Below are 13,697 nucleotides of genomic sequence, written 5' to 3'. Positions count from 1 at the left end.
TTATCAGACAGTACATGTCCTCATACTCCTGGTCTCATATGTCATGCATGCCTGTATTATATTTCAAAGAGGTCTGATCCTGCTTTTTGTTCCTTAGTAAACAGGTTGTTAGGGGCTTTACCGTTCAGTTGGACACCCTTTACGGTTCTAGGTAATTGGGGCACAATAGCATGCCTTAACATTATTGATGATGCCATGCCTGTTGGTGCAGATATCAAAAGCAACATATGACCCTCCTTGCCAGGCTGTGCAAGATGCAGTCTTCATGCCTCAGCTGCATGTTAAAATGATTTAATCATCGAGAGGAGGCTAACAGCTCATATGGTAATGGTCACGTGATAACTGCCCCTGTTATTGGGCCTGTTATTTTTGGGGCTTGAACAAATTGATGCATGCAAATTTAAAATGCAATGAAAACCTGCAAAACCATCCCTCAGTTCTGACTTAACCTTCAATCATATGCTTTTCCAGTCTCTCCCCCACACCCACACATCTCGTACCCCGCCTCTCCCTTCTCCCTCCTCTGCTTGTATTGTTGGTTTTATTACAGCTGCATCATACTTTAGCTATAATGCTACATTCTGAGGGCATTCCCAGGTGGTAATAGACCTCGGCCCAAGTTAAAGACCCTAGTGAAGAGATGGTGTTTAACAAGAGCTGAGGGAGCTTACTGCCTGGTAATGGCCTAGGAGGGGGGATTATTGCCATTAGAACATTGCACCCAATGATGGAAGAATGCTCGATTTAAAACAAGCAGAGACAAAGAAAAAATATAGGAATCAAGGGGCCATCTACCAAACATGATTGCCCTCTGCTGGTGTATTGTCTGCAATGGGCCAGCCAAAATTCTAAAGTTCTAATATTTTTCTACACACTTTCTTCCATTTATGTCCCTAACTGTTTCAACTTTTGAACCCATGAGAAATCTATTCCTTCATCACTTCCTCTGCCATTAAATCTCTAATGCAAACCTGTCTTCCCATGCCTTGATTAGAGTTCCTCCCCATTCTGCCTCTATGTACGCTCTTCTCCCTTCATTCTGTTTAAACAACCGCTTTCCACCTTCAGCTTCTGCTTGCCAATGTCTCTTGGGTGGTCCCTATCTCTATTTTGTTATTCTTATATACGCTGGTTTCTTATCACAGTTCTCTTTCGAGGCTCTCATCTCTGCTCCTATGCTGAACTCCCCCCACCCCACCAGCTTCCCACGCCCTCCAGCTCCCCTTTCTCATTTTCTACTCGTGCCCACTGACCATTCTGCTCCTGCACATTACATATTCCTTTATAATGGAACTCTCTGTAACAACAAATGTGTGTTCTTGTCTAAATTACCTAATCATCAAGCCCTTTCTCAGACCTCTCCTCTTGTCTAAAGCCTGTCCTTCAAACTTGCATTCTCACCAAAGTTATGTTTTCTACTAAGCAGCATATGGTGCAAAACATAGTAAAAGCACAAAGGGGCACACCATATAATGCCACTTTAAGGGTCCCCTTGACTACCATACTAAAATCATAGATTGGGGTATTGCCTAGATTTTTTTATTAAAGGATTTTTTACTAAAAATGAGCAAACTCATAGGCAGTGCATAAACTAAGTCGATTTTTAACCACTGGATGAATGAAGTCATACCTGTGCTTGCTCCCCTTCTTCCTTGTATTCTTTCTCGACTCCAATGGCAACTCCTTGGTCTTCTGCATTCAAAATAAAAATCAGTGTTAGACCTTTTTTGTGGCGATCCAATTAGGGACATTTTTCTAAATGCTGCATTAAGATATTTCAGATAAATACCTTCCAGTCCCATTCTATGTATATTTGCACAATTTAGCACAGGAATGTTTTGCTCACTTTTTCTTGAAAAGCGTACTGCATGATATTTTTTTTTCAACACCACAAAAAATCCTAAAAAAAAAGGAATCCTCTATTGTAACCCTGACAACGCTTTACTGCAGGTACGCCTCTTACACCGAAACCCTAAATATAGTTGCCTTCGTCGAGGCGAGCTTCTGATGCAGGAAGTGGCTATATCTCAGAAAAGCTTAAGGCTATCTGATGTTTTGCTGTGCGCCGGTATCGCCCCATTACTGCCTGGCCGAAAATACTGAAGCCAAAAGTTCTGAATGTTTTACTGGCCATTTCAATGCAATTATATGTGGGCGGGGCGAGGGGGGGGGATAAACTAATAAATAATGTGAGGGTAGTATGGGGGAAGCCGCAGGAGTTCCTCCCATGCATCTAATTGCATTGAAATGTGCGAAAAGACAAAAGAAACGTCTTCAGTATTTTTTCTGTTGAAGTAATCACATAGATCATTCAGCACCTATGAGGAGACATAGGTTGTGCACCTCTGTCCTGAGAAGGACCAGTCTAGTGCAGGACATGGCCCCGGAGGCTCAATAGAAGCATCAACTAGCGCTCCTGCTGTTTAGACAAGTCCGTTTGTTGCAGTGGTTGGTCATTGATCTTGCAGCTCAGTCTTGGGAGGATAGCTCAGGGGCAACGCGCTTGTCTTGGAAGCAATCCAACACGGAGCAACACAGGTTCGATCCCTGGATCCGCGCTCAGAAACCTCTGGGTATTAAGCATGTTATAAATAACCAATTACAACTAAAGCATTTGGTTATACCCTATATCTGGCTACTACTGCTACTGTCGGCTCAACAGAAGCGCTTGATAAAACCGCTTAATTTTGAAAAATGTGCATTGGCAGATTGACTAGTTTCAAACCACAGTCTGATTCTGACTACTCTCACAAACCGAAGAACACCGGGCATAGTTCTGGTAGGATGTACTCTAGCCTCCTATACCAATCAAAATAACACAACCTGCCTTTGTGGATTGCCAATGATTGTGAGCAATACCTGGCATACTGTATCTGGATTCCTAAATCTGGTGGCATGTTTCTACCTTAGTTGTCACAAGGGTCGTTTTTAAATATGGTACACATCTTGATTATATGAACGACAATTGCATCTTGTGTTAAAATATTCTTGCAAAACCTTAGTGAATACCCTTCACCAAACACTGAGTGCTAAAGTGTGATTGACAGCGCATGCAGCAACTAATAGATAAAAAGCACATTGCTAATCTGCACAGGACTGCATAGCAGTTCTACAGCGCAAGTGAAACAAGCCTCTTCCCCACTCCTGGCCTTTCTACCCAGGAAGATCTTCTAACTGCATCTATACTATAGTGCAACCTTTGGTGGGATGGTATAAAAGAGGTCACCATAGATCCTATGTTGCTTCTGCAATTGTTTATCAGATACACAGTGTGAAGCTTCTACAAATTCTATCTCCAGAAAATATTAACCGGAGCAGTGGACTAGGGGTTGATTTTGGCTTCTTGTGCATTGAAATTGTGTATTAAAGTCCTGCAAAGTTCTGCTCCCACTGAGGAAGATTTTAGAATAAACATTTTAAATCATATGTGAAATTGACAGAACATGTAGGTTTCCACTATGCAGTCTTACTTGTGGCATGAAGGACACGTCTTTGTCACAGACAACCTCTACATTTTGAATTTGACCCATGAGGGTTTGCTGGCTTATCCTGGAAGCAATGAGAAAAGTGATGAACCGGTTCAACCCACCCCAACAGTAAGACTTCCATCTTGAAGGTATTTAAGCAGAAAGTATTTAAGTGGTTGGCAGCCATCCACCTGTACGTGTTAATTGAGCCGTTGATGGCTGTCGTAGACTTGCTGAAGTTTATGGTGGAGTTGAGTGCCATCAGCATACAAGCAGAATACAAAATCACAGCTGTTAAGAATCTGTGCTAGTCGGCTAAAAAGATGCCGAAAAGGGTTGTGAGAGAGACAGCCGGTGAAGCATCCCACAACTGATGAGTCATTAAGGGCATGTAAAGGCCCAATTTCACTTGATGGGTCTGATCAGTGAGGGAACAAGTAACTCACTTTAGAACTGTACCATCTACACGCATAGTGCCCTTCAACGGATGGAGAAAGCTGTTGAGATGTAACTTGACAAAGGCTATGGACAAGCCGGGCCAATTGGGTTTAGAGAATTGAGACTGGGCCCATCAATTATTATCAGATGGGTAGTTTGGTAGTTTTTCAAGATAACACCTATCAGGTTGCCTGCATGAACAACCACTAATAACTTTAGCAAAATTGATGTCGGATGTGTTATGCCATTTCATCAAGTTAACCATGCTGATCATGTCACACCCCTTGTTAGGAGTCACCTTAAGCAAGACGAGTGCAACAGCTCCATGTTCCCACTTCCTGTTAGACTATTTCTGGTTCCAAACTTGCAAACTGCCCATTCAACCTAAGTCCACTTGGCGCTCCGCGAGTGAATCGAGGAGATGGCATCCCACATTAGCAGTCAGAAATGGGTTCATGACAGCATTTTTAGACACTGATTGGATATTTAAGTATATTACATCCCCACTGAGTAGGAGGGGTTAATACCTTTTGGGTGGGGCTAATCCTTTGTAGAAATATATAGACACTGATAGTGCCAGGTTCTGGAGTGCTTACTAAATAGTGGATAATTAAGTTATTACTACATGTATTTAACTACTGTAAGATTCTGCATGTTTGCTGTGACGCTGGTATGTAGATAACTATTGTAATTCTGGAATTCTTGTATATCTTGTTGCAACCACTGTAATTCATGCCTAAAGTATACCTTGTAACTTCCCATCAATTGCGCCCAGATACCCTCGGGTTTGGTGCCCCATACAGTTCTATTAACAAGCAAACAAACAATAATTGGCACCTCGCAGATCAAGAGAAGGTTCACCCAGGCCGAGCCAGAACTGGGCATAAGGTGGCCCTTTTTGATTCCAATGGAAATAGGGTAAGTGCAAGAAATAAACTTTTTCTGGGTGCAGTCTGTGGCTTGGCTAGTAAGGAGCAATAGCCAAGAACGGGGGGAGGAGGGGTGCTGAAGTGTAGCAGGAACGTTGAGCCATTCTGAACCAGTGAAGGGTGAGACTATAATGTGAGAAGTGGTTTCTTAGTTTAATTTCTGTCTACAAGTGGGCTGCTGCATTAGGATTAATAATGAATAGATGTGTTTACTAGAAATAGTGAGTTGCTGTTGCATCAGTGGCAATGGTCCTTGTAGATGTAGAAGTGAGCGACAGAAGGACCCTACAATGATCCCAAATATGACAGAATCAGGGCAATGTGAGCACATTGATATGGGGCTTCACGAAAAGTCCTGCTTCTATGACAAGCCCATGTTCTGTACAGAGGCTAACAAGAGAAGGCTAGGCCCTATAGGGCTTGGCTAACAGTTCAGCAAGCGATGGCCCAGCTTTCGACCCACTAGAAAAACCTCTGTCCCATTAGCAATTAACTTTAAAACCTTTGTACAAGTCTGATCACTAATGGCACCCAAAGAGCGGAATAATTGTGTGGCAGTGACAGGCAGATCCTGCGTGTCAGCTGCATGGTGGTACAAAGATATATGTGCAGATGAGTCTGGAAAAAAGGCAGTTGTAAACATTGAATAACAACGGTAAGAGGGATGAAACCGTGCGAACTCTGGGAACAGATGTCTTTTTTATACCAGTCTCAGAGAGCTGACTGCATGGATGTCATGGTCAATCGTATTAAAAGCAGAAGACGGATCCTATAAGGTAAGAGCTGTGATATTGACAACATTGGTTACTCCTTTGAGGTCACCAAGGGCATATAGCAGAGCCTGCTCAATCCACCGGAATAGAGTCATCAGATGGACTCAATAATTAGAGGGTTCAATGAATTTGTTCAGTTGGACAGTGACTGTATTCTCCTGTATTTTAGTCTGAACAGTGCGTAAATACATTGACTGACAATTGATGGGAATGGTTGTATGAAAGTCAGGTTTCTTTAAAAGTGGACATACTGTGGCATTTTTAGGAAAATGGATATATAGCATTGAACTATCAGTATATTTAGGGCCAAAAGCAATGTAAGTGTCATGCCAAGACTCGCCATGCTTTGAATCACGGGGGGCATTGGTGTAGTAGTGAGCCAGAGAGAACATGATTCAGCATGAGTATCGCCTCTGAGGCAGCTAGCAGTCTCAAGGAGACACATTTCCTTTTGCTGGCCTTGCCATTAGTTATCCACATGTTTACTGCTGGGAAACATGTCAGTAAATATCACTGCAGATGTCTTGGACTTTGTGTTAGGAGAAGCACAAGAGATCTTTGCATAGTGCCAAGTAAGTAGGAATATCTTGCTTTGAGGCTCCTGCGTAGGGTAGTTCCTTAATGATAGAAAATATATTTTTTTTAAATTAGTGACTCCATCACTTCAATTTGAGTAATACGCTTTATGTGCTCACTACGTCATATAACTTAATGTAATATGTTAAAGGCCTTTGGTTTCTGTTGTATAGGCTGTTCTCTATTTTTATTAAGCATTATAGTCACTGATTTTAGCACAGCCAGCTCAATGGAAAATCATGGAGTAGTATGGTTTTAGACAATGAATTACATCTGATGTGTTCCCCTATGGCTAAAGTGCTAGGTGATATTGTAAGCCAGGACATGTAAGTATGAACATCTTCTTCTGAGCTTTGCAATGTTATTGAGAGAAGACACTGCCTGAAGGTCAGGGAAACATGCACAGTGCTGATTTATTCCATGATATTGTCCACCATGTGTCCTGAAGATTGATTACAAGGAATCGAAGGTAGTTAATGCAGAATAAGGAAAAACGACCTTAATAATGATTCTGGTACTCTTAGCCCTTGCTCTCCCTCCTTCACAACTGTCCGGATGTGCTTGCATCGCAGGCTGGATTGGGAAAATTAGAATGCTGTCACTTTAAGAGCTTTGGAATGAGGCCAGTATGTGCACGCATCCCAGCACACATCAAGCCCCGCCCCCCATCTTTTGAACACCAGCCGTCACCGCCCAGTTCCACCAGTTTGTTCCACCCTGGAGGTTGTCGTACAGTTTATGTTTATAGGGCCCTGGTGGGAGGGCATTGTGAAGGAGGGAGAGCAAGGACTACGAGTACAAGAATCACCATCAAGGTAATTTTTCCTTACTCTGGTGTTCTTCTCTCCCTCCTTCCCAGCTGATTGGGAGACTATATCTTGAACACACAAATAGTGAGTGGAGGGGACAGCATATGGCCAGCCAGGGTTCAGGCAAAAAGACTTAGCAAGACTTGCTGACCTAAAGAAGCATCTTTCCTGGAAGACGCATTGAAAGACTAGTGCTTAACAAAAGCATGCAAAGTTGCCCAGGTGGTTGCCCCACAGATTTCCATGTTTAGAACATGCCCTTGGAAGGCCATTGATGCTGCAGTAGCTCTGGTGGAATGATAATGAAGCCTCTGCCGGGTTTGAAGGCCAGATAATTAATATGTTTTTGAGTTGCAAGATACTATCAACTAGCATGTCCAGATAAAATACCAGAGGTTTTAGCACACTGAGATTTGCGAAAACTCATCTGCTGTAGAGGAGCAAAGTCTACGATGGAAGACCTGAAGGACAATTTGCTACTTCAAGTGAAATTCAGAAAGGACCTTAGGGATGAAGGACTGAACCAGCCACAAAACAACTGTATCCCTATGAATGAAAATGTAAGGGTCCACTTACGAAAGAGCTTGAATCTCACCTAGCCTCCTATGCTAGCGAATAACAACGAAGTTACAAGGTCACAAGAGACCAAAGGCTCGAAAGCTTTATGCGTAATGGCTGCTAACATGACATTAAGATCCCATTGAGGAATTGGTTTCCTTAAATGTTGGTACAAGTGAAATACCATCAAAATGCCTCCTAACAACTTCATTTTTTAAAGGGAAAGTCCCTTTAAGCACCAATAGACGCCAGGTCATGATTGCAGGATTACATCTGAAGGCCTGTACTTGCCATGTAAGACATAAAATAAATGACAATGCCAAAGGAAGCCTTGTGAAGGCTGATCCTTTCAGCCAGGGTCCAATGTCAATAATCAGAGCCATTTGCTGTTGTAGTGCCTCTTTGTAGAACCAAATAATGGCAATGTTTGCTTCAGCAATCCAGAGGTTAGCGTGCACTAGCTCCTCAGAAACGAAATATTCAAGCTCAGCAATGGAACAGAGGAGTGAAGCACCACCCCTCCCAGGTGACAAAAGAAGATTCTATATCTTGTGACAAAACTGAATCCTGCTCTTTGAAAGAAGAAGGAGGTCCGAGAACCATGTCTGACAGGGATAATAATGTGCCACAATAATCATCCTGCCGTTGTATGCCATCATGAAGTGAGTATTGTTAGATGAAGAAAAGGGAAGAGGACAAAATGCATACAGGAATCTCCCTGATCAATCCAGATTGAAAGCAACCCCGAGCAAAAGGAGCCCTATATGCAGTGTGAAGGGTAAGCACAAAACAGATGATTGCGCTACATCACAAATAAATCTCTCTTTGGAAAGCCCTACTATTGAAAAATTGTCTTGATCGCCCATTTCTTCAATTCCTATTTTGGAGGGGCGTGAATCAGTCAGCACAGGGCATACGCTTTTGAATTCTTCTCCCCTCTAGGTGAGATGCAACAGGGTGAATGTGGTTCAGGAGACATCTTTCCTAACGTTGAGAGGCTACAAAGCAGACAAAAGGAGAATTTGGATGAGAGAAAGGAAAGATTTCAGCCCCCAAAAGATAGCCTTAATTTTCAGGTAATTTATTATGTGTTGGAGTCTTTCTTGACAGTCACACAAGCCACGCATCTCATGGATTAGGCCATGTCCCTTCCAACATAAGAGAGAAGAGTCTGCCATTACAGAGGCCACAGGAGAAAATAAGCTTGCTTCAGAAGGTCCTCTTTGAAACTCCACCAAAGGAGTGAGGATATGACCTTCTTTGTGGTGGACATTTTTATGGACTCAAGTTCTGACAACTAGTTCCAGCTGGACAGCACGTACTTTTACAACAGTCTAATCCTGAGCCTGGCCTGGCCAGATGCATGATCATAATGCGTATCGAGACCGAGAAGTTCTTGGAACCACCAGGCGGATGTCTGTGTTCTGGTGTGGAAATGATTAATAGCCTGTTTTAGAGCTGAAATCCTATCTGGGGAAGGAAACAACCTTCCCGAGCTGTGTCCAGAATCACTTCAATGAACAGAGTCCCCAGAGAAGGGAGCACGCAAGATTATTTTGTATTGAACACCCCAAAGAAAATAGGGTGTTGTAAACCATCGAGAGGCTGGAAAGGTTTCCCTTCACAAAGGGGGCCCTGACATACCAATCATCCAAGAAAAGATCTATGTGAATTCTTTGAAGACAAAGTTGGGCTGCCACAACTGACAACACTTCCATAAAGATTCTGGGAGTTGCATTTAGTCGCAAAGGAAGGCACTTGTATTGATCGTGTTCACCGTCCATGGTGAATCTCAGAAATTGGCAATGTTTCTTCTTGATTGAGAAGTGGAATTACGCATTTTGTAGGTCCAATGATGTTAGTAAATTTTCCACCTGGAATGCATCTAGAATCTGAGCTACAGTCACCATTTAAAAGGTTTCCAAAGGCAGGCACTTGTTGAGTTCTGAAATGTCTAGAAGAGGTCTGACGCATCCCGAAGAAGGTTGGCACCCGGACTTAGTCTTAGATGAAAGAACTCCTAAGAACTTCGCAGTGACTGCATCTCTTTTGCAAGTCTGAAGGATCTCATTAGTGTAAGGTGAAAATAAAGTTTTCCCAAAAAAGGGCAGATCCATCCTCTTGTGCTGAATATCAGAATTAAGAGAAGTCTTCAGATAAGCATGTCTACGTATACACACTGAGGAATTAATTATCATAAAAGCTGTATCAGTAAGGTCTTTGCTGACCTGCAGCTCTTGCAAAGCCACTTCCTTTCCCTATGGAAAGGAATGGAACTCCCAAACTTTTCCAAAGTTTCCAATTTTTGATGTTATATCCAGCCCGAATAGAAGCAAAATGTATCTGCCTTATCATCAACAGGCAATTTTATCAGGAGGTACAAATGCAATGCCTGCATAACCTTACACACTTCTAAATGAAACCATTTAGCAGAGTGGAGAGGAATCTCACTCTCGTCGTCCAATGTATCAACATAATTGCCATCCGTCCTCAGAACCCTAGAACAGAGAGGAGTTTCTGATGGAATGTCACTAGGATCAGAAGGTGGGGCCAGAGCTGGAGGAGGAACTAGATGCTAACCTTTCTCACTAAGTTTAGAAGCCAAAACTTCCAGAAACTGATCTGAAAAGACAGACTGCATGACTGCATTAGTGATGGATTGGACCATGTTCAGTGATGGAGTTGAGGGTCCAGGAGCAGACTCCTCCTCCATTGAATCCATAGCAGAGGTAGGAGCGTCTATTAAAAATGGAATTTCAGCACTGGGCAAAGAATTAGTGACCACAGTATTGACTGGGTTATGGTACATAACTGGTCCCAGTACTTGAACTTTAGCTATAAAAAATGGTAACACTGACTAAGAAGAAGAGGGTAGATCCTCCGCCCGAGAAAACTGAGGGATAAGGGAAACTTCCTCCATCATTGGGGTATTGAACATTTCTTGAAGCGGTATTGTAAAAGTATCTGAAGGATTGCAAAATTCACTGTCTGCATCATAGATATGTATGGGCTCTGGGGAACACCAGCTTGCACCTTCTGACAGAAGGAGAGTGATGACGCTTGTGCTTATGCTTCTTGTGTTTAGAAGATGCAGCTTTGGATGGCACAGAGAAAGGAGATGATTGAGGTCTATAGTCTTTCCTTTTATTGAGGGAATGCTCCAAACACATAGATGGTTTCAGACGCTCTGGTTCCCAACCAGCAGGCCTAGGTACCCTTTGTGCTGGCTCTGCTGTAAAGAGAATCTGGAGGGAGACAGAAACAACTTCGGGAAGAACGGAGCTAGGCTCCACCTTCTTAGGGGACTTGTCCAAGGAGTGTCCTTTACTCGTCTCAGGGGCAACATGCTCACCTTGGAAGTTGGCGAGCACCTCAGTCTGGGTTTCGTACTTGTCGATCTACTGAGACCACTTTAATGTGTGTCCTCAATTCGCTTCTGTCAGCTTGTCACTCTAAACACTCTTCTTTTCTTATTCTTCTTGATTTATCTGCCACTTTCGACACCGTTGACCACTCTTTGCTCTTGGACTCTCTTTCCTCTTTTGGTTTTAGGGGTTCTGTTCTTTCATGGTTTTCCTCTTATCTATCCAATAGAACCTTTTCAGTTTTGTGGGGTGGAAAGACCTCCTCACTGTTTCCTCTCGAGAATGGCGTTCCCAAGGTTCAGTCTTGGGTCAGTTTCTTTTTTCACTCTATACTTCTCTTCTTGCTCCTGTGATCTCCTCCTTTGGAATCTCTCATCACATTTATGCCGACGATACCCAACTTTTTCTATCTTTCTCTTCTTTCAAACCTGAAATCCACTCCACTCGTACTTCTTGTCTTTCAGCCATTAAATCTTGGATGGCTTTGCACTACCTTACTATTAACGCTGGGAAAACTGAGGTCTTATTTTTCCCTGCCAATACATTTTCTCCACCACCCTCTATCTCTTTTCTACCATCAACTCTTTCTATTTCCCCCACTGCTCGTAATCTTGGTCTCTATTTCGATTCTAATCTTTCCTTCACCTATCACATTTCTTTTTCTTCCCGTTCTTGTTGTTTTCACTTGCACAACATTCACAAAGTCCGTCCCTCTCCCACTTTTCATGCAACTAAATTGCTTATCTCTTCTCAAATTTTTTCTCGACTCTTTTACTGTTCTGCTACACTCTTTGGTCTCCCTTCCTCTTGTCTTGCTCCTCTGAAATCTTTTTATCATTCTTCTATTTGTGTACTTTGCCTTCTCTCTTACTGTGATTCCATTTCAGCTTCACTTGCATCTCTTGGATGGCTGCCTTTTCAGTCCCACCTTAAATTAAATTTTCTCTGTTTGGTTGTTAAATCTCTCTATGGGCTTGCTCCAGATTATCTTGCTGTTCTGCTCTCCTTTTATATTCATTCTCGCTCTCTTTGTTCTTCTTGTCTTTTTAAGTTGACTGTTCCCCGTCCGCCTTGTGCCCAATCTCGTTTTTGCTCTTTTGAACTTCTTGCTCCTCTCAATTGGAATCTACTTCCGCTATCTCTTCGATCTATTACTGTTTATTCTTTTTTGCTTGTTTCTTTCACCTTCTTCACTGTCCATGATTTTTTGCTCTCTGACTTGATATTTGAATTGTTTTATTCCAAAAATTTTGTACCGTTGTTTCTATACTATATATAGTGCTTTGGATAAAAGTACTTTATAAGAATTAATAAAATACAAATACAAGGTGACGTGGAGGAACACAAGTTCGATACCCGGGCCCGCAATTCGAAACCTCTAGGTATTAAGCATGCTATAAATAGCTAATTACAATTACAATTACTTGTTTGGAAAGATGCCCAAGAGGGAGAACTCCTCTCTTGTACCTTTTCTAGTCTCTGTGTTTTCCCCTAAGATGTACTTGCAAAGGTGCACACCCTGAGTGAACTCCTGAACAGGGGTGGGAAGTCCGTTTGAAACTGGGGGGTGACCATACCACCAATACCGGAAGGAGAAGCCAGTATGGAGAGCATTCTTGATCCTGAAACCCTATTCTCATTAGAATGCAAAGTCTTTCGGCCTTCCACGAAGTGGTCTGTGTTATCGGACCCTTATTGTGTATAGAGATTAAGTGAGTCCTCAGCCACGCAGGCTTAATACCAACACATAACTGACAGGAATTTGCGGGGTGGAAGTTCCTGAGGCATTTTACGCATGCTCTGTGAGGGTCAGCCTCCAAGAACAGTTTATGACATCATATGCACTGCTTGAAACCTGCCATTGATGGCATGCACAGTAATGGTGGCAGATGTTAGAACAAAATTAGTCAATCAAATTGAAAAATATGCTCCTCGGGGAGGGGAGACAGCAAAAAGAAGAACTCACCCCCAGAAAGGGGATGTGGACAGAGAAAGCTCTTTGCATATCTAACCGATAGGGTGGAAAAACAGAAACTGGGAGGGGATTTTGGTGACCCTGCTGTGGGCGGTGCAGCCTAGTGTGTGGAAGAATGCTCACACCTACTGGCCCCATTCCAAATCTCTTAAAGTGTCAGCATACTCTTTTGGAGAAGATTTTTTGCAACCAGTTGGAAAGGAGGGAGAACAGGATGCCAGAGTATTGATGTTATTGCATGAGTGAAATATAAAATCAAAGGCATACTGCTGAGTATGGTCAAAAACCAATAGAGAGAGGCCCACATTTACCAAATGTGTGATCATTTTTTGTACTAGAGTGGAGGCACCTGACTGAGTACTAAAATTACTCAAACTTTTAATTTCAGATGAAAGAAGAAATGTTTGTGTCATCAATTCACCAAAAACATTTGGGATCAGACAGTCAGTGGCAGGTGGTTGATATATCATTAATCTTTTCTTTACATATTAGAACAATTCCTCTAATGGGAGGGACCAAGCTGTGAACATTTAGGGCCTCATCACAAGTTTGGGGGTAACCCTTAAAAGCGGCGGTGACGGTAATAGCACTGCGAATACCGATCCGCCAGATCATGAGCCGGCGCAAACACCGCTAACTGTAAAAGCAGACGGCTCTATTACAGCAGGCGTAAATACAGCCAGCGCTATTACAGCCAGCCACATGAGGCGCAAACACAGTCACATCACAAGTCCATGGCTGGCGCTATTGGTGCCGAATACCGGTGCAAATACTGCCGGAAACACAGTGCAGTTACCTCCAGCTTCT

The 13,697-nt window shown here is 42.7% G+C and overlaps 1 protein-coding gene across 1 annotated transcript in view; it reads right to left on the bottom strand.

The window, feature by feature from the left end:
* Nucleotides 1-13,697, bottom strand: part of LOC138467625 (formin-2-like) — a 629,879-nt gene that overhangs the window by 375,605 nt on the left and 240,577 nt on the right. The window contains exon 4 of the mRNA XM_069607785.1: nt 1,631-1,692. Coding sequence (XP_069463886.1) covers nt 1,631-1,692 — 62 coding nt within the window. The remainder of the gene's footprint in view (nt 1-1,630; nt 1,693-13,697) is intronic.

Source organism: Ambystoma mexicanum, chromosome 4q, assembly GCF_040938575.1.
Source record: "Ambystoma mexicanum isolate Mex_15411 chromosome 4q, UKY_AmexF1_1, whole genome shotgun sequence".
NCBI classification, from domain to species: Eukaryota; Metazoa; Chordata; class Amphibia; order Caudata; family Ambystomatidae; genus Ambystoma; species Ambystoma mexicanum.
The sequence above is the reverse complement of the archived record's forward strand: the minus strand, read 5'-3'. Positions and strand labels throughout refer to the sequence as shown.